The 26,573-nt window shown below is 34.0% G+C and overlaps 1 protein-coding gene across 1 annotated transcript; it reads right to left on the minus strand.

Annotated features, from left to right (window-relative positions):
• Positions 1-490: 490 nt before the first annotated feature.
• On the minus strand, positions 491-26,408 carry LOC132549701 (cell surface glycoprotein 1-like). The gene is made up of 10 exons (XM_060213654.1): positions 26,226-26,408; positions 19,873-20,058; positions 19,538-19,633; positions 18,742-18,768; positions 13,087-13,338; positions 10,465-10,767; positions 9,942-9,956; positions 8,358-8,841; positions 5,806-5,852; positions 491-4,890 (listed from the first exon to the last, which is right to left on the minus strand). The coding sequence occupies exons 1-8, from the start codon at positions 26,268-26,270 to the stop codon at positions 8,368-8,370; spliced, it is 1,398 nt and encodes a 465-aa protein (XP_060069637.1). The 5' UTR covers positions 26,271-26,408; the 3' UTR covers positions 491-4,890; positions 5,806-5,852; positions 8,358-8,367.
• Between the last annotated feature and the right edge of the window lie 165 nt (positions 26,409-26,573).

Here is a 26,573-nt window from a genome sequence, read left to right on the forward strand (position 1 = left end):
AACATTGACTACAGGTGATGTGTATGTGTTCATAATCAACACTTCATTTTCTCTTTAATTTCTTTCAACATAAAGCAAAGTTGATCATGAGAAGTCACTTGATCAAAGTCTAGGCAACAGAATTGAAATTCAAACCCCGGTTAACCGCAGTCGAACACATTGCAGGTCCTGTTAATTAAAGACTTCAAAATCGGTACTTATTTACCGGTTATCTATTTTTGGGTTACATTTTGAAGAATTTTCTGAAATTCCTTTGTAGTATTCCTTTAGGACCGAGTCATGGCCACATCCAGATCTTTTTCTTTTATTTACCATCATTCATTCAAAATGATAGATTAATCACGATGATAAGGATTTGAAGTTTTAGAACAATTACATTACAGGTAAAAGAGACATGTGATATGTCTATTCTGTAGGTTATTTAAGTATCATGTAGCATCTAAACTTCATAGGGATAATACCATCAGAAAGAAAACAAAAACAACTAGAATATTTGGTACATATTTTAATTAATACAATACACACTGGTTGGCATGTTTCAATTAGATAAAATTATAAGAATAAATGATTTGTCATTGTGACTGAAGGAACTTAAAAAAAATCTCCCAAGTCAAGGTTTCGGATAAATACATCTTAAGAATTGAAAATTTTTATTTCAATTACAAGTACCTTGGAATCAGACCTCAACAGGATGGAAAGCTAGCTCTTACGTTTACATGACAAATACAATAGTCACCTCTTTACATTGATCTTTTTGCTGTTGATTAATATCATCCAGGTTGTAATACCATACAATCAAACAGATGTCAATAAAACCTTCCTGAAGATTCAAATGGTAAAACGTTCAAATTTACCTATATTTATATCCGAACCAATGACCTGCTGTGCCTGTCACTCATTCACTACTTGCAGACAGTGCTTTTATACCAAAGGGTTGAAAACCAAAGCAAGCAGACAAAGAGACAGCATTTACAATATTCTAATCCTTTAACCCTGAAGTCCGATACCAATATCATATTTCACAGACAAGAAATGTAATGATGGCCAGGTTAATAGGAAAATACCTATTTCTATTAAAGAATGTAAGCAAGAGGATACAATGAAAGCATATATGGTTTTAATTTTGATATAACTTAAGAGGTATAAGCAAAGAGTACATGGAAGTAATGATAACTTTTCAATTCCTACATACTGAAAGTAATTTAAGCAGTGAGTACATAAAGAAACAGAACAGGTTTTACTTTTGGGCAAAGTTAGGGCATTTTTTGTCCCAGACTGGTGACAAACATTCTATGTAAAATCCCAGGGTACTAAGTACTTTGGCTGGAAGGGTAAAAAAACAACCGAGACAGCGTGTTTTATCCACCTTGATAAGATGGTCCGGGACTATTTACGATGTCTACACTCAAAATTTTAATATCAATAAATTAGTGAAGACGTTTTGTGGTTAACAATTCTGATACATCCCTGCCTGGAATGTTGTACTAGTGACAGATTGTCTTGATGCTTCCGGCAAACATTTTTCTGTTCTCACACAGCCTTGACGCCCAGTGCTTCAGTAAACTTTAATTTTGTAAATAACAAAACTTTGCAAGTTCTCAAAAAAAAAAATATAAACTCTTCCATTTGAAAATAGCACTAACGAAAAGAATTATCAAAAGCCACATATTGCTTTCAAAATTTCGAAAGTTCTGAAATTGATAAAAAAAATTTCACAGTGAAACCTGGCAATATAGATACATGCATTTGTTGAACCTTAAAATTAAATGTAAATGGTCACAAAAGCTAAAAAAATAATCTTATATCAATGGTTCAGTCTATATGTACATGGTGTAATATCAAACCAAATATCAAACCGGGTTTCACCGATACTTCCTGAAGTACACATACTTATGTTCGATATGGAAGATAAGACATGATTCTGAATATCTACTGGGTAATTGGCTTTCTTCTGAACATTCATAAAATCATACTTATGGGGGAAAAAAATCATACAAAGTACTTATTCCGAATTCATCATAAAAGAGAAAAAGCACCTGATGTATATGAGTTATAACCCAAGGTAAACCAATGTGTACAATCCTGTTCGTACTGAGTGGGGAATTCATCCAAAATACTTTAATAAAGATTCAGGTATTTTGGATTGGGTGGGCTATACTACGAATTGTAAACTACAAAATAAATCACAGATCATCTTCAGATATACTCTGTTCATTTCATTACACAAATCATGCCAAGAGATCTTCATTTATGGCAAATACAAGCAGGGCACCGATTTGAAGAGAAAATTTCAGCTGCTGACCTAATATTTTCTTTATTTATGGAAAGACGTGTGATATTATCAAGGATAAAGCTCGGTGGAACTGTACCAGGTACCAAGAAGTGTTTCAGTAAATCCCAACTGTATCATTCAGTTGAGTTTGGCCCAGCTGATTAAACTGCTTTCAGCACTAAAAAGAAAAGGTGCTCGGGTGCTAACAGCTGATTTAAGTTTTAAATGGTCACTGGGAGGCTGTGATACAAAACAGAAAGTAGATGAGTAAGAGGAATATTGCACGTTTTACCTCAACTTACAATAGACAACACATGTATCATGTACAATTAAAACAAAAGAAATCGAAATTGTGACAATTACTACCTTTTACGAAGCAGATCTCCTATATTGATATGGTTTCTGTCCTACCATATTTGTTCCCCTTGACCTGGCACTCAAGATGTTGGTCAGGACGACAACAATCCTTCGCCAACATCAAAGGTTTGGAAAAGGGAAATAACTTTTGACATATCACTTACTTTTTGGTTTATGCAACGCTAACTCTTGATTGCAGAGTAAAATAGATATGTCTTCATGAATTTGATTTCTGTTTCTGTTGCAGCAGTTCATGATATGCAAATCTAGGTTACGATATTTCTATAGAATTTTGTACCTGTGATCAGTGGATATAGTTTAAATGGGAGTACTTGCTATGGTAGAATGATAATACTGGGGGTACATGATCGGAGGAACTGATACACGACAGCCAAAAATAAACACCACATATGACTAGTATATATTGAACTATTACCTGAATTCTTGTTCATCAACTGTCCATTGCATTTCAAGACGAAAATTGCTATCCATGACATGTTATTGTTTAAGCTAACAACAAAATCCTACACATATTAATTATATATTTCATAAAAAAAAATTATACACTTTAGTATAAGGGATCTGGCAAGCATTAATCTACTTTGTAAAAATCTTTCTGTAGGATTACTTTCTTACTTAAATTGAATGGTAATAAATTGTCTACTAACATGTCTAACATGTTACACTACAAAAAATACTTAAAGGTATATGAAAACATTGCTGGATATGGCCAAAGCACTACAGAACACTAGACATGCATAACCGAAAAGCTGTATAAATGAAAAAAAAAATTTATCACACTTTCATAATTATTATTTATACAATTGCTGGTAACTTACTGAATATCTCACACCTGAAATATTTTACATCATTGAAATAATACATGGAATGAAGAGCATTAACAAACCTAGGGTTATACAATGTAAACAAAGTCATGTCAAAAATAAATAGGTTCAGGTCATCATACATAGCAGTACACATGTACATATCATATTATGTACTAATATTAGACAGCGGTATACAAATAAAACGAGGAGAAACATAACAAACAATTAAAAAAAATACCAATCAAATATTGCAAAATGAAAATTACTTGTATCTATGCATAATGGGAGAATTCTTTTCAAGGGAGACAAGCAAGGTATAAATTCAATTAATTGGGATGGTGGTTTTATGTGATGGCCAGAAAAATGGATCTGTCTTGTGCACATACTCCTGTGTCTTTTTATTTCAATATATCATAGTAATCAAAGCTACAAATAAAATGACTGAACGTTTTAAATACCTCTAAATAATTAATGACTTTTAATTGAGAGCACCTGGATATGCAAGCTTCATTTGCATGGTTATCTTTATGGGAGATAATAATAAAATTTACCATACCCTTTGGCAAAATAATTCAGTCTGATGATTGCGCCAAGAAAGAAAGCTGATATTGTTTGAGCAAAAAGATGAATATCTAACATAACACTTAACATAACATGTTCCTAAGTTTCCTTTTTTCTGAAACAATCATGTGCGAACTCATATACCAACCTTACCAGAAATCTTTTGGTGGCAAAATAAACAATCCATGTGCATTCAAATATGGCTTATCTCCTTTACATTAATTAAACACTTACAGCATATTGTATACATAATTTCAAACAAAGGAAATACATGAAGACATATTTATCATCACTTGTTGTATATTGTATGCAAATATATATATATCTAGTGGTAAAAAGACTGGTTACGTCAAAAAGTACATTTATCAGCTCTCAATACTTGTGCAACATTGTAACAACTTGGCAGAGAATGCGAAAAAAAAAAAAAAAAATCCTATGAACTCTAAACTCTCGAAACGATGAACACAGTTAGCTTGGTGTAATATGGCCTCAGAACAATCCCTATATATCTATAATCATATTCATTTGAAAAGAACATCATATAGATGGAGTACAATATGATAAACAGAAAGAGGTTTAAAAATTGCGCCAAATTTTTTCCGCAAAATTGTCATTATATAGGACTGGTTCCAGCTCTGAGAAGCAATGACTACACGGATCTAACACATTTTTGCAAGCAGTTTATCTTCAGTTTCTTTACAGTTCACGGTACTTCTCTACTTGGTGCAGCCAGTCTACATTATTGTATGTGTCTTCACTTGAAGCCTGTATGTTACAATTTCCAAAGTCTACAGAACCTAGGTGTCCATCTCTGGTCAGGATTGCTTAATATGCAGATGTGGAAAGGCAGAGGAATCTGTTGGCCATACACATCTGTAAAGGTAAGACATCCTAATTAGAACAATCATACAGAGTGGTTGTGTTATATTTACAGCTACAACAGATAAAAGTGAAGGCTATATTACCTGGAACACCTGCTACCAAATATGGTCAGTTTAGCGAGAAGATAGACTTATTTAAGAAAAGAATGATTCTGCTGGGACTAATTTATAGGACAAAATGAAGAGAAATCCTGATTATAAAAAGAGATTAGAAGATATTTCACTCGAACTACATCTGCTACAGGTAAAAATGATCTTTGAGACTATCTACAGAGTCTGTAATAGTACAGACGGTATACAAAGTTACACAACAAACTTGTCAAAATGGAATACATGTACAGATTTCAGAAATTTCCAACAGAACAGTCAGTTTCATAAAATTCAAATTTTAATCAGAGCTCTAACTCAATAAGATGAATACATGATTGCTACTGATATGAATGATAATGACAGATGTATTAAAGATTAGCATTAACACTATATAACTATTACCAATATTCACCAAAGTATACACCCGAAACTGTTCATTAAGAAAAAAGTGCTGCGCTACACCAATAAGATATTGATGTTTCTTAATAAGAGAAGTGAGTTCACTGAGAGAATATTTGCAGTCTCAAGGCCATGTAAAATAGATAATGCACTTTTTATTTGTAAAGTAGTAACAAAGTGTTAGTAGTAGCAATCAAGGACCTTAGAAGTCAAACTAAGCGTGTGATAATTTAACTGTGATATATATTTATACTACCCTGCTCAAGTCCTGTCACCTTGTACAGGAAGTCTATGTGCTTTAACTACATACCATGTTCTGTTTTCCGTAGAAAGTCAGACGAGTTCAAGTATATTGGCCATTTTACATGGATCTATCATTATTTGGAAAACTTATTCTCCTGTTGCTATGGTTACTTACCAACATATCTAGTCCTGAACTTGCTGCTGTTCTTCACAGGGTTTGGTCTGTAAAACATAACAACACACATTGTTATAAGCACATTTCTGAACAGGATATGACCCTATAGTAATTCTCTCGTTAGTGGTATGTACTAATCTGACCTCATTTCTATTTGGTAATTAATTATAATACTTACCAAAAGAATCGTTACGCAATCACAGTAATAATGTAACATCTTATTGTTTAAATTTTCCCACAATTAAAAATACGTTCAGATTTGTAAAACAAATGAACTTGATATTATGATCCGATACACAAGGAAAATCAAATGATTTATGTGCACCCATAGCCTTTAGGATGTATATACCAGGCATGTTGTATGACTATATAGGTTAAAAATATATCTGTGATCAAGGCCATAAAAATGTTTAGTGCGTTCCACTCCCCTGTAAGTGTCAATATATATAAAACAAAAAGGGCAATAACTCTGAAAATATCACAATAAATAATATATCAAAAGGTAAATTGTATCGCAAGTACGATTGTGATCGGTTTTAAAAAGTTTGTATTGAAAATAATAATAGGATGTTGAGTTCTATAATTTTACTGTACTTACATGAACAAAACTAATTATAAAACCAAAAGTTTACAATATTTAAACTGTTATTTTGCTTTCTAAAAACAACATAGAAGAAAAGATGTGAAACTTCAGTTTCTAGTAATCAAGACAAATTTGTAAATAACAAGAGCAGAATAAAAGATGCACAAACATTTTGGTTTAAGCATGTGTCTACCAGAAATGAACACGTCAATATGGAAAGCTCAATCTAAATTTCTAGCTTTAAAGTCCACGAAGGACACAAGATATGTGTTGTAATTGCTTATAAACAGCAGCTGAACCTAAAAATCAACCAGACGTTAATCCAGTGTAAGCTTACACACAGCTAAAACAAGCACATGTTGTTTATCTTAATCCTGAAAAAGAATCAACAGTATTAGTATACAAATTCCATCCATATAAAAAATCCTGAACTCAACAGGGGAAATGCAGTGAAATTCACACCCCAAGGTCAAATTCACACCCCAAGGTCAAAACGGGTCATTTTCAGCAAAACCAGATTAATTTCTCAAAGAACTTAAACATTAAGCAAAACATCTGAAGTTGGGTTTCATAAATTTCTCCACAGCTGTAAAAGGAATAGAAGATTACAACATGTTGTTAAACATACATGGTCTACAGAAACAAGTAGTAAAGGTGTTCACAGATCCCCGCTAAAGTCTGAAACCAATAAACTTTTGAAGTTTAGTTACAAGACTGACAATTAACACTGTTAAACACTTGATCATAAACCAGGAACACAAGGCAACATCAATGTCATCTGAATGTTTTATTTGCATAATTATCACATTCACAAATACCTTAATGTGTCTGAAAATGCCTCTCTGTTCAACAGCATATCAAACCCATTTTTCTAAACATCGTAATAATTAGTTTTCAATGCAGTTGTGATTTTGAACAGTTAGTAGTGAGCACACATACATAATTGATTACAATAGCACTGATCACACCAATTCAAACCAGTGTTAGGTTATATAAGGACATATCACTGTCAATATCTACAAACTTCTCTAAGTTACATGTCACTAGAAAGAGGGCAGATTTGATGAAAGATCCAAAAAAAATCGCTGAAAAGATGCATAATACACATCTGTTCCATATTCCATTCATCTATTCCACATTCCATTTATCTATTCCACATTATCTGTTCCATATTCCATTTATCTATTCCACATTCCATTTATCTATTCCACATTATCTATTCCACATTCCATTTATCTATTCCACATTCCATTTATCTATTCCACATTATCTATTCCACATTCCATTTATCATAAAGTAGCATTTATTGTTTCCTCTAGCTTCCCTATAAATTAAAAAAAAAACAAACATACACGGTAACTGCCTCCCTTCAACTGTGCTGTATATACTCAGTGAAAATTCAGAATATTTCAACAGACTTTAATTTGCAATACCTGTATATACAACTTTTTGCCAGACCCTTTTGCAGCATTGCAAAATTGAATTATTATGTTTAACTAAGGCCCTTGTGAACTGGAGTTAGTAGCAGTTTTGAAAGAACATAAACATTTGATGGGTTAGAGGGTTGGGGGTGGTTGTGGTAGTTGTATCCAGATTTTGTTCAACAGAGTAAACATCTTACAGGACCCTTATTACTTGCTAATTAGTAATGTGGCTACTGTCTAAGATATTGGTCAACTACCGTCAATGCTGTTTCATTCTGTATCATATTCCACAATGACTTTAAAACAGGCACATAGATAACTGACTAGTAAATCAAAGACAAGATTGCAGTTAAACTTGCTGATCACAATTGTATTTCAACACTGTATCCACATACATACAGGTCATATGATGATAGGAACCAACATCAAACTTGTCCATGCTTTAGGATACATGCTGACCATTAGAGAATTAGTGTAAACAAATGTTGGCACTCATTGGATGCAGAACTCCATAGCAAAACTGACTGGATGCAGGTTCTATATACCTTTCGTTGTCTAGTCATCATAGCCTCTCCTCCGTCTCCTGCGTCTCTCAGCTGCTGTCTCACCACTGGTTTCTTCTGCTTCTCGCTCCTCTCTGCGTCGTCTCCTCCTTTCCCCAGCATCTTCTTCCACAGTGTCCCCAGCTGCAGCAGCTTTTGCGGCCCTCTCTGCAGCACGCCTCTTCCTTCTTGCCTCCAAGGAATTGTCTTCTGGTTCCCAGTCAAGCACAGGTTCTGGGGAAGGTTGTTTTGGAGGAGGTGTAGGCTCTTTAGGTGGAGGAGTTGGTTCCTTTGGTGGAGGTGTAGGCTCCTTAGGTGGAGGTGTAGGCTCCTTAGGCGGAGGAGTTGGTTCCTTCGGTGGGGGCGTTGGTTCCTTCGGAGGAGGTGTTGGTTCCTTTGGTGGGGGCGTTGGTTCCTTTGGTGGAGGTGTTGGTTCCTTTGGTGGAGGCGTTGGTTCCTTGGCAGGTTCTGGGGTTGCCTCTTTCACCTTATATTTCATAAAGATATTACTTCTGTATAATAGTATTCCAGTGTAGTAATAAAAAATGTTATACTTCTATTACTCAAGTACCACTGCAAAGGAATCTTTCAGTCTTAAAGAAAGTCTGTCAATTTCACTATTTCATCTGTATCATGTGAAACATAGCAATCAAAATTGTCAAAGGAATTGGATTATCATCCATTTGATGCAGTAATTGTTAAGAAAAAAAATCTATATTTTATGAAAATTTAAACAAAACTTGTTAACTGAAAATCAAAAACAAGTATATACTGTGACAAGAAACATTGGCAAAATAAGCTAAATAAATAGCACAGCTTGAAAATCAATTCTTTGCTTTAAGCACGTTGCTTTAAAGCTATGCTTTTTGAAATGATCAGAACTTAAGCAAAGCAATCAAATAAAAAACAAACATTTTGTAACCAAACAAATAATTTCTTCACATATTTTGAGGAGCCTAAGGCAGATACCTAACAAAAATAAGTCAGCACCCTTGGCTTTAGGGCATAATTCTACTTTCAGGATAAAACAAACCAAATTACTGTCCATTTTTACTAGTGTATAACATATGCAAGATAGGTTAGTATAAAATTTGTATGATTTCAAAGGAAGATACAGATGATTTATCACTACATGAATTGTGCAAATTTTTCAATTTGGATCTGAAACCTCAGTATCCATAGGATCTTATATACTGAAGGCAGATTAAGTAGAAGAAGATTAATCACTATATATGGTGTGCACATTTTTTAATTTGGATCTGAAACCTCGGTTGACTTGGTTCAGCTCAAACTCCCCAACTATCTAACAATCTATAGAGAAATTGTGATGTTATAATAAGTAAGTAGAAATGAAATACACAGTAGAGATAAATGATATTCTCTGGGTTCTTCCAGAAGTAAGTAGAATTGAGATAAATGAAAGAAGTTGAAGAGCTAACTTATAAAATATGGGTGTATGATATCTATGATTAATCAACAGAGCAGCAAACACTATTGTTTCTGATGTGCACTACAAATCCATATTAGTTAAGTTATGGAAGGTATACACTAAAGAAAGGCTATAACTGGCCAGCTTTGAAAACTTACTTTTTCCTCTGGTTCCTAGATTGACAAAAAAAGTATAGAAATATGTATAAAATATTCATAAGGGAGGACATAGGGTACATCACAAAACAATCCCCCATGCAGGGCAAAACTTGGCATGGACACGGGAACAATCACATAGTGTATCTATTTCTTAAATAAAAGTTCTATTATTTTCAAACAGTCAGATGTTAAGAGTACGATTTAAGACATATAAAACCAAAAACTTTAATACATAAACATCCTCCCATCACACTAGATGTCTTTTTTTTATCAGATATTTTGACAGGTTGATGGCCAGAAGCTGTCACGATATTTTGAAAGGACATAAAGCAAGCTACACATCACAAAGAAAGCATTAGAAGACCAACTCACAACGAATAAATCATTACTTATAAAACGTTGAAAATACGAGCCATTGTTGTTAGTCTACACTAGCCAAATCTAGCTACCTTACTGTCACCCAGCGGCAGTTAGTTTTTAACTTGAGCAATACGCCATACATATAGCAGGCACATGTAAATACCTCGTCAGGCTTAGCTGTGCTATCATCATCCTCCTTTTGATCAATTACCACATCCTCTTCAATTTTATCCGTCTCATCTGATGTTTCTACATCTCCTTTTTCATCTACTTTATCCTCTAATCTATCCACACCTTTATCAGTGTCTTGTTCAATAACTGGTTCAGTGGATTTGTCATCAGACTCTTCCTCACAATTACCGTTTTCTTTTATTGTTTCATCCTTAGTTTCTTTTTCATCAACATTCTCATCTGTTTTTTCTTTATCTTCAGTAGACTCATCTTTTTTATCTTCATCACCTTTAACCTGAATTTTCAAAAGCAATAATGATGATATGTTACATTATACCCTGATGTTTAAACGTTTTAAGTATACCTCTGATTCCTGTTATAAACTTAATTTCACCCGAATGATCGGTCAACTGTAAAAAGAGTAAGGTGGCCAGAGCCATGGACAGATGTAGCATGCATTCAAAAGGACGACTGGGAAACAGGATTGTACCAGCTCTCAGACAAGTTGACTATAGTATACCCAGCTATTTGCCGTACCAGCTCTCGGACAAGTTGACTATAGTATACCCAGCTATTTGCTGTACCAGCTCTCAGACAAGTTGACTTTCGTATACCCAGCTATTTGCCGTACCAGCTCTCAGACAAGTTGACTATAGTATACCCAGCTATTCGCTGTACCAGCTCTCAGACAAGTTGACTATAGTATACCCAGCTATTCGCTGTACCAGCTCTCAGACAAGTTGACTATAGTATACCCAGCTATTCGCTGTACCAGCTCTCAGACAAGTTGACTATAGTATACCCAGCTATTCGCTGTACCAGCTCTCAGACAAGTTGACTATAGTATACCCAGCTATTCGCTGTACCAGCTCTCAGACAAGTTGACTATAGTAAACCCAGCTATTTGCTGACTATCTTAAAAATTAGTAAAAAATCTCTCCTTGAATAGATATCTACATATATATGATTTAATGAAATAAGTCTGTACGCTGACATAACCAAACACATTCCAGAATATGTCGGACATTGCTGAACATTTGTATTAATTCAACAGGTTTTGTATTCACTATTACAACCTTTCAACCTTTCAGTGGACAATATCATTTGTAGTTCATCAAACAAGCATGTCAGTGGTAGTAAACATCATTATATAATGATATCAGGATTTGTAAATCTTTAAATTTTTAATCCTTCAATTCCGATTAAATCTTTAATTTGACGCCAAATTCTAAAACACATCTCCCAAGGAACAAACAGTTTAACTTAAAACATAAAAGGTGTATGTACAGGATCTACCTACAGGAAATTGTTTTTCTATAGAATGCTTCAAAAATAAAAAGACATGCCAGCGAGCAGTGTTCACACTTCTTTTCCTGGGTCAGGTTATGTATTGCAAGTATTACCTTACACAGCTCTATCAGTAAAAAAAACCTCTACTGCAGACAAAATTCAGCTAATGTACTACATTAGTACACTGTAAATATACATAACCTGCAGTACAAATGCACAAAAATAAATCGTGCAAAACACAATTGACTCAAAATATTTAGTGTTCAAATTAAAGTCATACTCTTCACAACCCAAAGCATTCATTATGTACTTCAATAACCCATCATCTACAGTGAAAAACCAAACTTTGCCAGTAATCTCTCACTGTAAACTAAAGATGGGCTACATTAACTGTGAGGTATTATAACTACCTCAATATTTTCTGCTCTAATTCACTTGTTAAAATTCCATACATAAACACACAAGATTGTTATATGTCACACACGACATAACATAATCATCCTGACCCTCCAGATAGATGGTAAACACATTGATGTCTATTACATTCATTATTATATTTCTGTTTAAATTTACACAGCCCAAACTATGTTAACAAACTTCCCTATCTGTGAGTTAACTTATGGATTATGTAGTGCTTGTAAATGTCTTTACAGTTCCTACAGTCACACGACTGTAAACACTAGCTACTCCTACAGATGGTTGAGGAGAAAGTGATGTGAAATCTGCTGTGTACAATTTGAATTTTTCTATAGATCTACAACAATGACAACAGATGTTCATTGTACCCCATGAAATCTATTGGTTTGTTATATCAAATATCATCCACACTACACGGGAAAAATACTGACACGTGTTTCAAATAAAAGATCACTTTCTCAGAGTTATCAGATCCCCCTACCCCAGACACTAAAGCACTTTAAGAATATACATTCAGCAAAATGTCATGCACTGTAACTGATTGAATATCAAACCTGAAAGAAAGTACTGGCATTAGAATACTAACTCAAATGTTCAATCTAAAATGGTTCATATGGCCTGTGTTCATGCTAATTAGATTTGTGATCATTAGAATATTTGTGGTAAAAAAAAAAAAAAATAATGATGACAACCATGATGCTTGTTGTTATCAACTGCACACTAGAGAAGGTCTGAATTATAATCACGATCAGAACACTGGGTCAGATATCTCTACAAATCATCAGGTGGAGGTCAAGGGGAGATCACTCCATGCACAATGCAGGTAGTTTCTGCATTGACCCAAAGTTATAAGGAGGAAGAATTTAGATATTTCACGCCATGCTGCCATCTAGCCACACTATGTCACCTCCTCCTCAGCTGGTTTGGCCTCATCAGTTGTCTCCTCAGTAACAGCCTCATCCTTTGCCTCTGCACTGTCTTCTGCCTTGACCTCTGAACTGTCTTCTTCTTTGACCTCTGAACTTTCCTCAGAGGGCTCTGATGGTTTCTCACCATCTTCTTCTTCAGTTTTTTTTGCTTGTTCAGTTTTTTCTCCATCCTCAGTTTTCTCTGCCTCCTCATCCTGTTTAGCAACATCCTCTATTAAGGGTGTTTTTTCCTATAACAGCACAATGTTTGTTTACCTTCCTACTTACAAACTGATAAAACAGCTCAGGCCTACTATGAACTATACGCCTGAACTTGGTTGATTTGGTACATTGCATACTGTGCTCTACCTACTTTTAAGTTTTAACAAATATATTGTGTAACTAATGTCTTACAGTAACAGCTTATCTTGTGGCTGTGTGTATATCAGTTATCAGTATTGATAATTTGTTATACAATTGTTCATTGAGAAATCATTATTTTAACTTTAATGAACCTTAAGGTATTTACACAGCTTGTCGTTTCTGATGTTTTTGTTTTATATGCCAGATTTGTCTTTGTAAACTAGCAATCCATTCACCATTATGCTGTTTATGATGACTACTGAGTAAGTTCTCCATGTTTCAGGTTTTACATATATCAAACAACATTTCATAATTAAATTAACTGAAAAGTAGTGGCTAAAAATTACCAAGAGAAAAGTACATGTCAAATACCGGCTTAACATGGGAAGTACAACATCAAATGTAAACAAATATTAAAGAGATAAACAAAATGATTGGACTTTTGCCCATGGTTGTTTTTGGTATCTGTTCTATTAGTATAGCAGCACAACACTGAACAATCTTAACTAATTGATGATATCCTGTACTGTATAACCACTGTCAAGTGTCTGTACACATGCACATTTGCACTTAGTACATGTAAGTCCTATCTGTTTTACAACTGTATGGCTAGATCTAGAGAGGTGGCAGACTTGTGTTTATGTTCATTACAGAAAGTAATATTGTACAGAAATAGCTGGAGAGAAGATGGGTCTTAGACAATGTGTGTAGGTATGAATGTGGGTTACCAGTTGTGGGTGGTTAGCGTGTGGGAGAAATTAGCATGTGTTGTACTGATCTATAACTAGCTCATACACTCAAGGCTAAATATAATTATTTCTGTGTTAAAAAGTGATGGTTTACAATAATACTGAGAGTCATAAGAAATAATTTACATATGACAGTTATCCAAGACCATTCTATGAAATTATCATATTCATTTAAGTTTTATGTACTCTTAGAAAGTGTTTATGTAAGGAAGAATGCATGTAAAACAAACACTAATATCTACTGGCCTTATACTTCACCTCACAATGTTACAGCTGTAACTCATTAGGCACTAACATCTACACAAGTCTGGCCTTATTCTTGATGCTAGCTACTACCTGACCTTCAGTGTACCACTATGACAGGGGTCGTTAGGAACTAACATTTACACCAGCCCGGCCTTATATTTGATATCTTATTTAGCCTTATACTTGATACTCCACTGGGACTCTCATTAGAAACAAATATTCACATATTGTATTTATCCTAGATCCCCCATAGTGACCCTCATTAGTAACAAACATTTACTCAAGTTAGCCTTATACTTGATACTACCACTGCCAGACATCCACTGTACCCCTACTGTGACACAATTACTACACTCTCTTAGACAGGGATCAGCAGGAAACACATAAGTAATTATGTAAGATAATGACCAAATTCAAGTTTACTTTCCCCTCCATCCATCTTCCTGAAACACAGTGGTTCATATTTTTACAAGACAAGGGCAGCAGTAACATACTTAATTGTCAGCTTAAAATTCTTTCATATAAAGCAGAAACAGAACTGTTAAATTCACATAAGATGATAGAAAATAATTTGTGGTATGATACATTCTATACTTATATGGTGTCTGCACATGCATTGGGTTTTAGTTACAATAGTTCATGTATATTGGAGTCTGGGGATGATACATGTGGTGCTAGTGACTGGCGTGTAACCTTTCCAAATATTGGTAAACCCAGGGATGTACAATGTAGATATAATACTGTATCATACGTCCCTGGTAAACTTGTGGCCGATAGAGCCAATGCTTACATATGGTGATGTATCAGTATAAAGATTATGCTAGCCAGTTACTCTGTGGATCAATTGCCTCTCCATAGAAAAAAAAAACAAGTCTTTCCTTAAATTTCAAGCACACCAAACACACATACATGAATCATAAAAAGCAACATTTTTTTCTCACCTAAACTTAATGTCCTGTCAGACAACTTATTAAATCCTGTATCTGATTCAGTTTATACAATATTTGTTAATATTATCCATCTGTTTCCAATTTCCATTGAATTAAGTTTTACTGAAAAAGGAAATATGGCCTTTGAAGTAATGATGTTCAGAGGACAACGGTGGCCAGAGAGCATTGTTTCCCTTTCTGACATCAGCTTCAGTGTATACATTGCATCAGTCTACTAGTGCTTCACATTACTGTTGTTACCCATATTGTGGAGAATTAAAATATATCAATGGTTTCTGTTAAAAGTACAACTTTCCATCTTCAACTTTATAATGCCAATCATCAAAGTTGTATTCATGATATACTTTCACATTTTAACTGGAATTTGTCATTGATATAATCCTCTTCTATAAAAACCCTAAGTCCAAACCCAAAATTCCTCCGACAATATATAATTCAAATGCACATGCATTTTAAAATTTTAAGTAATCATATTAGAAAAATCCAATTGAACTGAAACGACAGTATAAATATATCCCCTTCAATATCATTAATCACGTCCTAAATATATTTGCTGAAATATACCAGTAAATCTTATGTACCAATAAAATAACTAAATATCATTTCAGAATCAATAATGTTAGTACTCAACCTGCCCAGCAACTGAGGTCTCGGGTAAACAAACAATTAATCTATAGGTGATTTGGATGTTTATAAAGCTATTGATGTCATATGTTTGTAGCGTCATTATCTATAAAGTCAGATGTTCTAAGTTTTATTTTACGTGATAAGTACACTTTGTCGAGAACATTTTTTACAGCCAGAAAGCCTTGATCTTAAAACAGATTGCTGTCATCGCCTATCGTTACCATGAGTATTTTCAAATATTACCATGTAGTCAGACAAAATTCTTGAACATCTTATCTACATATTACAAACGTCAGAGCCCATCAACACCAAGGTGCACAATTTGGTGTATATAATGTACTAGTCATATACCCTACCTAGTATCAAATAACATCTGATAAACTATGTCGTATATCATACCTAGTATCAAACATCTGATAAACTACGTCATATATCCTACCTAGTATCAAACAACGTCTGATAAACTATGTCATATATCCTACCTAGTAACAAACAACATCTGATAAACTATGTCATATATCCTACCTAGTATCAAACAACATCTGATAAACTATGTCATATACCCTACCTAGTAACAAACAACATCTGATAAGCTATGTCATATACCCTACCTAGTAACAAACAACATCTGATAAACTATGTCATATACCCTACCTAGTAACAAACAACATCTGATAAACTATGTCATATACCCTACCTAGTAACAAACAACATCTGATAAACTATGTCATATATCCTACCTAGTATCAAACAACATCTGATAAACTATGTCATATACCCTACCTAGTAACAAACAACATCTGATAAACTATGTCATATATCCTACCTAGTATCAAACAACATCTGATAAACTGTCATATACACTACCAAGTATCAAACAACATCTGATAAACTATGTCATATATCCTACCTAGTGTCAAACAACATCTGATAAACTATGTCATATATCCTACCTAGTATCAAACAACATCTGATAAACTATGTCATATATCCTACCTAGTGTCCAATAACATCTGATAAACTATGTCATATATCCTACCTAGTATCAAACAACATCTGATAAACTATGTCATATATCCTACCTAGTGTCCAATAACATCTGATAAACTATGTCATATATCCTACCTAGTATCAAACAACATCTGATAAACTATGTCATATATCCTACCTAGTATCAAACAACATCTGATAAACTATGTCATATATCCTACCTAGTATCAAACAACATCTGATAAACTATGTCATATATCCTACCTAGTGTCCAATAACATCTGATAAACTATGTCATATATCCTACCTAGTATCAAACAACATCTGATAAACTATGTCATATATCCTACCTAGTGTCAAATAACATCTGATAAACTATGTCATATATCCTACCTAGTATCAAACAACATCTGATAAACTAAGTCATATATCCTACCTAGTATCAAACAACATCTGATAAACTATGTCATATACCCTACCTAGTATCAAACAACATCTGATAAACTGTCGTATACCCTATCTAGTATCAAACAACATCTGATAAACTATGTCATATATCCTACCTAGTATCAAACAACATCTGATAAACTATGTCATATATCCTACCTAGTATCAAACAACATCTGATAAACTATGTCATATACCCTACCTAGTATCAAACAACATCTGATAAACTATGTCATATATCCTACCTAGTATCAAACAACATCTGATAAACTATGTCATATATCCTACCTAGTATCAAACAATGTCTGATAAACTGTCATATACACTACCTAGTATCAAACAACATCTGATAAACTATGTCATATATCCTACCTAGTATCAAACAATGTCTGATAAACTGTCATATACACTACCTAGTATCAAACAACATCTGATAAACTATGTCATCTGATAAACTATGTCATATATCCTACCTAGTATCAAACAACATCTGATAAACTATGTCATGAAGGGTGACACAGTATCCCCATTTTCCACTTTATTTATCAAACCCTTTTCATCTGGTCCAAACAAAGAATAAACACATGAGGCCATAAACATGCAGACACCTTACGATCTGGAATTCATTCATTTAGAAATGTTTCTTGTACTTTAAAAGTAATAGATCTACAGTTATTGGCTCACTTTAGACCTCGGTGTTCTATCTAAACTCCCTACTACCTACAATTTGAATACTGTCAAATGAAATAATGTTATGAACGATTGGACTTCTGGACTTAAATGTCAGTTAACATAGCAGTACTTATCATGCATTCGGACAGACTAACAATAACTGGTGCTGATCTAGATAAGTCCGAGACCTATGACAGTTAACATAAATATACAATTTACACTTTTTAAAGTATAGGATATACATGTATTAGTAACTGTAGCTTCACCACGTCATTCAGTATAAGTAATTAATGACTATAGGTATGCTTCAATGTTAGAAATTAACACTGTACATTTAAGCTGTCATCCATATCTAGTCACACATGGCTGCTTACATCAAATTTTATGACATCATTTGTCGGCATAAATTGTGTTTAAAACAATACACATTATCGAAAAATACCCAAATGAAATCAACGTGAGTTAAAATTTCAAGTGTAAAAGGTGAATTATAGTGCGGATCTTAGATCCAGGAAGGATGTAACAAATTTAAACAATTGGTTTCAAATCTCTGATATTGGAAAACTTCATGACAACCCATGTTGGAATAACACCATGTCCATGCTTTTACCTCGTCTTTCTTTTCCTCTTCGTCGTCCTAATATGTAACATGGACAGAATTCAATTAATTCAAACAGAAAGGAAGGAAACATCTGTGTTATATAAATGCTTCAGCAAATAGTAGCGCCAATGAATTCAAAACATCACAGTAACTTGTTACCAAAATTACAAACAGTGATCGCCAAGTCATGTTTGTTATAATGAAAATTGTTCTACAAATAGAACCAGTAGTATTTTCTAAATTACATCATTTTGATGAAATATGCATGACGATTGCAAATCATGTCAAAAACAACGTGGCATAAAACATACCAGTATGTTATATATCAAAATGTTACTATCAGCATACACATCCAATAAAAGAAAGTGCCATATATCTATATCACAAGAACACAGATATGGTGTCAAATAGTTCAATGCAATTGCGCAATCAACTGAACGGCCTGAAAAAGAATAAGTCATTTTTCATTTTTTGCTTTCTTCTACTTCTGCAGCACAACTTGCAATACATCATAAAACTTAAGAAGGTTGATACACCAAATCCTCAGACAAGTAAACAGAAATCACAAATTAATAAACAACATACAGGTGATTCGTTCGACAATTCATGTATACAATCAGGCAAACAAGAATTTGTGAAGACTGTTCGCAAACGAAACAGGCGTTCATTTTATGAAATAAAAGCTGAAAGAAATATACCTATTTCAATGTCATGTTAAAAAGTCTCCTGTAATTGATGAAATTAGTATTGTACAATAATACAAGTCTACAACAATCGTCCAAATGCCTGAAGAGGTCACACTTACTGAGAGGTTAATTTCTTTTTGTGACACTTGAGTTTCCATCTTCAGCATGGCTGCTACACCTTCTCCTTCTATTGCTGCTTCAAAAGCTTCAAAATCCTGTAAGCAGACAACCAAAAGTTTGGTATACATTTTTATCTAGATAATACTCCTAATAAAGACTTTCAGCAATTTTACATCACACCATATGTAGATAACACACATACAATATACAGGATATTTGTTTTTTTTTTCCTTTGACTTTGCCATCTTTTTGAGTTGGAAAAAAAATAATAACTACGGAAAATCTGACATTCCTTGAAAATGAATAATATCATATGTAAATATACAAGACTTACCCCACAATAGATATCGTCATTAAATATCTGAGGGGGAAGGGGAACAGCGCCACTTTTGTTCGACTGTGCATTTGCCCGCATAAATTTCCGATCTTCCTCATTTTCTTGTGCACTGATGTCAATCAAATCGAAGTCAAATTTTAAACTTGTCAGTGTCCGCTGGATGTATTCTTGTTTGGCTTTAAGCTGGAAAAAAAAAAAAAATAATAAAATAAAATTTCAATGATTCAACAAACTTAAGACTATAGCATCTCCATCGATGACATTTGTTTCAACCCCTTCGCAACAATAAGACACCTATCAAAGATGATAAGGATTTTGGCCTAAATATGGACCACAATCCAGATTGCACAACCTTATATACATTCCCAACTTCCCAGCCCAAGCATTAAAATTCCATACAGAATGGTAGTTTAATAAACTCTCATAAATGTGGGTGGTGCTGTCAAATACAGTACTCAGAAAGTTAAAAATCTCTGAAAAATTTAAAGGTCGCAATGTGCAAATAGATTAAAGAAAACTCTACAATAATTTGCCTTAAGGTGCATTAGGAAATATCAATCTTTCATGTCAAAGACTAAACTTTTAAACAAGCAAAGCAAAATCATCCAACTAGAGTATGACTCACTACTTTGACAACCACATCTGTATACTTGCAAACGACATATATCTAGTCTCCAACAGGAAATCTCCTTCAGAAAAACATGGCCACAGGGTTTGTCCTTTTCATAAATATGTGTATTATGCATTTGTGTACACATGTAAAATATATTTTTTTATAACTATTACATGTCACTTTCACTATTGAATATAGACCAATAAGGAGGCCATAATCCACTTCAAAGGCAAGTATTGAATCAAACATCCAAGAAAGTCCATTTTTCCTCTCCATGCATCAGATACTAAACAATTTCGCTTGTATTTCAGAATTGAATCTTTGATGAAGATTGAGTTACAATGAACAGTATGCCATTCCTAAGGAATGATAATTTGTTCTACTTTAATTCGTCAAAGAATGGATACAGTTGAAACAATAACCATGTCCTTCTTAGACTCTTCATTGCAAATGTCTGAATATTGTTTTTGTCTTAAATTTCAAAATCTGTTAGAATCTCGGTCTTGCCAAATGCACAATAAAGGAAAGCCAAAGAAATTCCATTATCAGATAAAATAGTAATTAGTTTTCAGAAAGTAGCAAGTACAAGTCTATTAATCTGCCACATGGCCCTCTTAAATGATAAGTCATGAACAAATATACTGACAACCAACCTAGTGTAGCTGCATGTATAATTATATCCTGATTTTAGTGACCTGTAAACATTTGATCTATGCAGTATATTATACTTAAAATATGGGCACGACGATTTACCCAAATACACCCAAATATACCCAAATAAAACCAATTCTTACCCAAACATACCCAAATCTACATCAAATATCAAATCTACCGAATACCGTCCACTTATCTCAGTTACGATTGTCATCACGGGAAAGAAAACGGCCCGACGATTTACAGGAACGGACCGTAACGGGCTCTGTATATCTGTTATATAAGTTCCTGGTATTATATTTTATTACTAATAAACGATATACACATGATCAAATGGATTATCTTTGTCTAATTTCAGCTTCCATTTACTAAGGCAATTCATATAAATTCTGTAATACCATATAGGCTAACGGGCAAAAACGGACAAAAATGAAGCGGGAACATGCAGAAACGGACGCTCCGTTATAAACCGTGAAATACACTTCTACACTTTGCTATAGAATTACGGTATATAAATTGTTGATATATAACATGAAATTATATTGGTTATATGCATCTTTCGTTTTAATCAAATGACAAACGCAAATCCTATTCTGTGTTTAATTATTTACTGTATCAATTTACATACATTTTTTTCTAAAGCAGAATCCTGGTTCCATTTGCACGAAACTTTCTCAAAATTCTGAATTCTCAGAAAAAGTATGCAAGGCATATTCTCAATGTTCCCCAAAAAGATTGTGAAAGTTGATTGTGTCAAGGATAAAAAGAACACAACGAGAACAATAAAAAATCCAATGTTTTAATATTAAAAAATAAACAACTTACATTTGTATATTGAAATCAAATCATGCGGAAATAATTATTATATAAATATAATTACAAAAGAACGTTTGATATATAAACAATAAAGTTAAAAAAAATAAAATTCATATCAAAAATTTAAATACATCACGTGAAAACAATTTTTGTATCAATAAGATACGTTCATATAAAATAAACCAAACACAATATATTATCTATATGAAAATGCAAATACGTGTAAATAATTATTTCATTTTTATTTTTAAAAATAATGCGCATATAAATAAAAATGTGTATTTTGGAAGCATTAGCTACACAATGCGTGCACCCAAGGCTTGGGAACGCGGACCCTGCTTTCTTAAGCTCCATTTTATTTTTTTATTTATCTATTCAAATTTATATGCTATAATGTAAAATTAGAATGATTAAATTTAAGAGTGAAAGACGCTGATCTCACTTATAAAAAAGTGCACCTGACGAGGTGACGGTGCTGTGATTAAATTAAACACCAGATCTGGAAAGTTTCAACATGTGAAGTTAAGAACATAAGCATGTCAACTTTGTCACAGCCCAGAGAGGCCCTTTGGGCTGAAACAATATCCCAAACTTTGCTGAAAACTCTTTCCGAAGAGACACTGGTAGCAGGGATACACAGCAACTGTTTTGCCAGGACAGAAAGGTGAGGGTGTTTCCAGGCACCCTCCTTCCACCAGAGCAAGGGATCTCCATTAACTGGAAGAGGATCACTCAGAAGATAGGTGTTTAGTTCCTCTTGGATTATTTGGAAAATAGATTTGGATGCTGGCTCTGTTTTGACAATCACCACATCACCCAGGATACTAGCTAAACCTCCAGTTGGTTTTATGTCTTCGTCAACTGTTGATGAAATAGGTAATAAATATGTTACAGAAGGACACTGTTTCCAATTTCCATCAACAATCAACATGAAATAAACAAATCTCAAAAAAGTTGACGAGGTAAAGACGTCATTATGATTAGGTTCCATAGCCATGTCCAAAATAATTGAAACACTTGAGACGAGTAACATCAGAGGTTTTAGAATCAAAGGACACAAAATATTTATAAACAATGTAGTCTGCATTTTCATTTTTATGCAATACTTTTAATACACCTTGGGTCAAATATGTTGTTTTATACACATTTAAACTGTCTTTCCATGTAAAAGTTTCTTAAAACACTTACAATGCTCCAAATGAGATTGCTGGGTTTCTAAAGTAGTGGCTCCTGTTTGACCATCATTTGACACAGGGATGCTGCTGCCGAAAACATCCTGGCTTTGACCGAAATAACGTTTTCTTCTGGGAGGAGAGAAGCTTTAAATCTAGGATCAATCAGAGTGGTGTCTTCCAAGAAATCCTTAAAGTCAGGATCACTAGACCTGAAATGAAGTAATACATGTACTTGAAACATCTTTATCATTACTTAGAACATAGTTTGAAACTGTCTGAGCTAAATTATAAACTGCATTCATGTATTTAACATTATTTTTCTATTGACTGGATTAAACATTGGAAATATTATGACTATGATTATTTATATATACCTGGGTTTCAGATCCTCAGCAATGGCAGATTTCATCTGTTTGATCATTGGTAGGTCCAAGTGGTTTGGTATAAGCTTCTTTTCAAGCTTTCTTTGGACACGCAAGATGATTGACAATGTAGGTGCTGTTTCCTTACAAAGAGCCACAGATATTGTTCGTATGGGTATGAGTAATGCTGTTATTTGTTCAGCAATCTTTACATCATCTTCACTCAATGTTGACACATCAGTGTCTTTGGTTTTTAGATCTTTGCTGATGAGGACAGCATAGACTGCAGGCTGTAGTTCTTGGAACCTTTCAAGCATATCCACCGCTGAATTCCAACTAGCACACACGTCAATGATTAGTTTGACCTCGCGTACACCGAAAAGTTTTGCTTTTTCTTTCAACAAAGCAGCAGCAGCTGTACTCCTATGGAAAAAGAAAACTACTCTGCGAACCCTTGCTAACAACCTAGCAACTGCACTGATCTTACGACTCTTTTGGACAGCTATGTTTAAGGTATGGGCAAAACATGGCAGGTGGGGTTTACAACCAACTTCTCTAGCAGCAACTACCATGTTGACAGCATTACCTGTTACCAAAGGGGGATGCTGTGGCAGACCCCACTCAACAATAGCCGGGTTAATCACATTACAATAAAACATGCAACCTTCCTTGTTATCAGTTGGTGGCGATTGGATGACGCCTTGTACGATTCTGACTTGTTTATTCCTTGATGAAGGTAAGGTTTCATCAACCTGCGTGGAGGTCAGGTCTAAGTTAAACAAGAGGCCCATGGGGCCTTAACGGTCACCTGAGGAATATATGTCAATAATCTAGGGATTTTAAAATGTTGCAAAAATGTAACAACATTTGTGCAGAACCATGCGTAAATCATCTGTACCAAGTTTGAACATGACCCACCCAATGGTTCTTGAGAGGAAGTCCATAATGTCTTAGCCAAACAGAGGCCAGAGTGGCCATCTTGGATTTTGAATCGCCCCAAAAAGTTAAAACACTTGCCAGGACCTAGTGTAGAACATTCGTATAAGTTTCCCTTTTTCCCCCCCTCCTGGGGCCCATATTGGGGCAACGCCCTTTTTCTTCGCAAACTTGAAGCAGCTTCCCATGGGGATGCTTTGTGCCAAGTTTGGTCAAAATCCATTGAGTGGTTCTTGAAATGAAGTCGAATATGTGGAAAGTTAACGACGCACGACGACGGACAAATCATGATGGCAATAGGTCCCCATGTAAAACCATAACTGGACATCGGCGATGGAACAAGATGTTTAAGCGTCGTAATGTGTACTACACACAGCAGCGAGCGTGTACCAAATCGCGTGTTAAACTTGAGTTTAACTGAGTGACAACTGGTTTAGTATTAACAATACAATGGTAAGGGACATTTCACATGACAAATTTCTGAAAATCTTTTGCTTTGGTGATAAAGAAATTTTGGGAATAAGTTTGATTAGGTTACAATGTATGTTTAAATAAAAATGTAAAAATACTAGCATTATCTTGCTGTAAGATTTTGAAATATTTATTTTCCCAGTTGCTTCTCATTACTGAGAATAGTAAAGGATTAATTGAAGACAAACACCACACATCATTCTTTAAAATTGTTAGTATATTTTTTTTAGATATCAGCATTTTATTGATGATATACAATGTTTTAAATTATCAAAATCTGTTTTAATCATTAACATCTTAATGCGATACTATCACCACAGTACTAACAGAACATTACACTATATATATGTATGGCTGTTTCAACTAGGGCCGTTATTGAAGTGAGGCCGTTTTGACTATATACTAAATAAATCATGAAATATCATAATTGCGGCATAATTAAGAATCGCGTAGGGAATGAAGTATCTATGGTAATGAACATTAAATTGTCCAGAAAAATGGTCGGTCGATTAGGATAAGCTTAGTATTTCACTTTTCAAGAGAGAAAATCGCAATTGAGAACCGTTATTGACCTGAAAAATGATAACCAGTAGATTAAATTGTTAATATTGGTGGTAATTGTGCAAGATTTTTGTATATTTTGGTGAGAAAATGGTATATTTGGTTAAGATTTGGGTATATTTGGTTATGATTTGCCTTTATTTGGGTATATTTGGAAAAGATTTGGGTGTAATATTGCTGTCTTTACAAATAAAAACAAGGAAATTATCCTTAATATTGTAACCTGACAATCACTCACAAGTCACACACAACTGTCAAAAATATATTATATATGAGAGATTATGTATAAAAATGTAATATATATAGTAATATATATATATTTCATGGATATGGATTTAGAGGCGTACAGCCTGCATCCATTATTTTCCGTAATAGATCAATACCAACTAAAACGGTGTCAAAACACTTTACCATAGTAATACTGTAAAGTTAAATCTTAGATCGGGTAATGAGAGTTTTATAACGAAGTTATGAAAAAAGGCTACACAGATCCATTCGTTACGTGTAATGGCAAAGAAATGATGGTCAATATCGTGAAAACAAAATGAAAGTTGACATGATGTACACAGGTATCATGTTTCATGATATGTCAGCATTTATTTCTGCTAAAGGCCAATATGCATTCATTTGAGACAACACTCTTCAACATAAGTGCATACAAAAAAAATATTAATCCAAGAAATTCGAATTAATGTACCTCATCTGACAGAAGTGGGTGTGGCATTCTAGAACTGTCAAATAATGTAAACAAATATTCCTTACCGCTTTAGTGGTCGGTGTTGATGTGTAGAACACTCGTAGCACCATCTTGCAATGAAATGGATGCAAATTACAATCACAATAAAATCAACGAATGTGCAAATTTGCACAGATGCAAAATTAAGTTGAGGATGCTGCAGATTTTAAATGGATGCTAGCTGGTTGTATTTTCCCCTTCCGGATTTTCAGTTCTACACATGAAACAATTACGTTCTACACATGAAATTGCTATTTCCGGTTACTCTCAAATTGCTCACCTTTTGGCTACGTCATACTTTCTTACACATCCGTTCTCTTGTTGCTGGGCAGGTAAACAAATCTTCACCGGGTACATATTTCCATAAAGCATGG

This window comes from Ylistrum balloti, unplaced genomic scaffold (assembly GCF_031769215.1).
Source record: "Ylistrum balloti isolate Yb309-2 unplaced genomic scaffold, AGI_CSIRO_Ybal_v1 Utg370076, whole genome shotgun sequence".
NCBI classification, from domain to species: domain Eukaryota; kingdom Metazoa; phylum Mollusca; class Bivalvia; order Pectinida; family Pectinidae; genus Ylistrum; species Ylistrum balloti.

Bases quoted from the DNA above. Each gene is read 5' to 3' on its own strand.
- LOC132549701 (XM_060213654.1), bottom strand. From the start codon at position 26,270: ATGGTGCTACGAGTGTTCTACACATCAACACCGACCACTAAAGCG. The intron at 20,059-26,225 runs GTAAGGAATATT...TTTTTTTTCCAG, and splicing joins CAACACCGACCACTAAAGCG to CTTAAAGCCAAACAAGAATA. The intron at 10,768-13,086 runs GTGACATAGTGT...TTGAAAATTCAG, and splicing joins CCAAACCAGCTGAGGAGGAG to GTTAAAGGTGATGAAGATAA.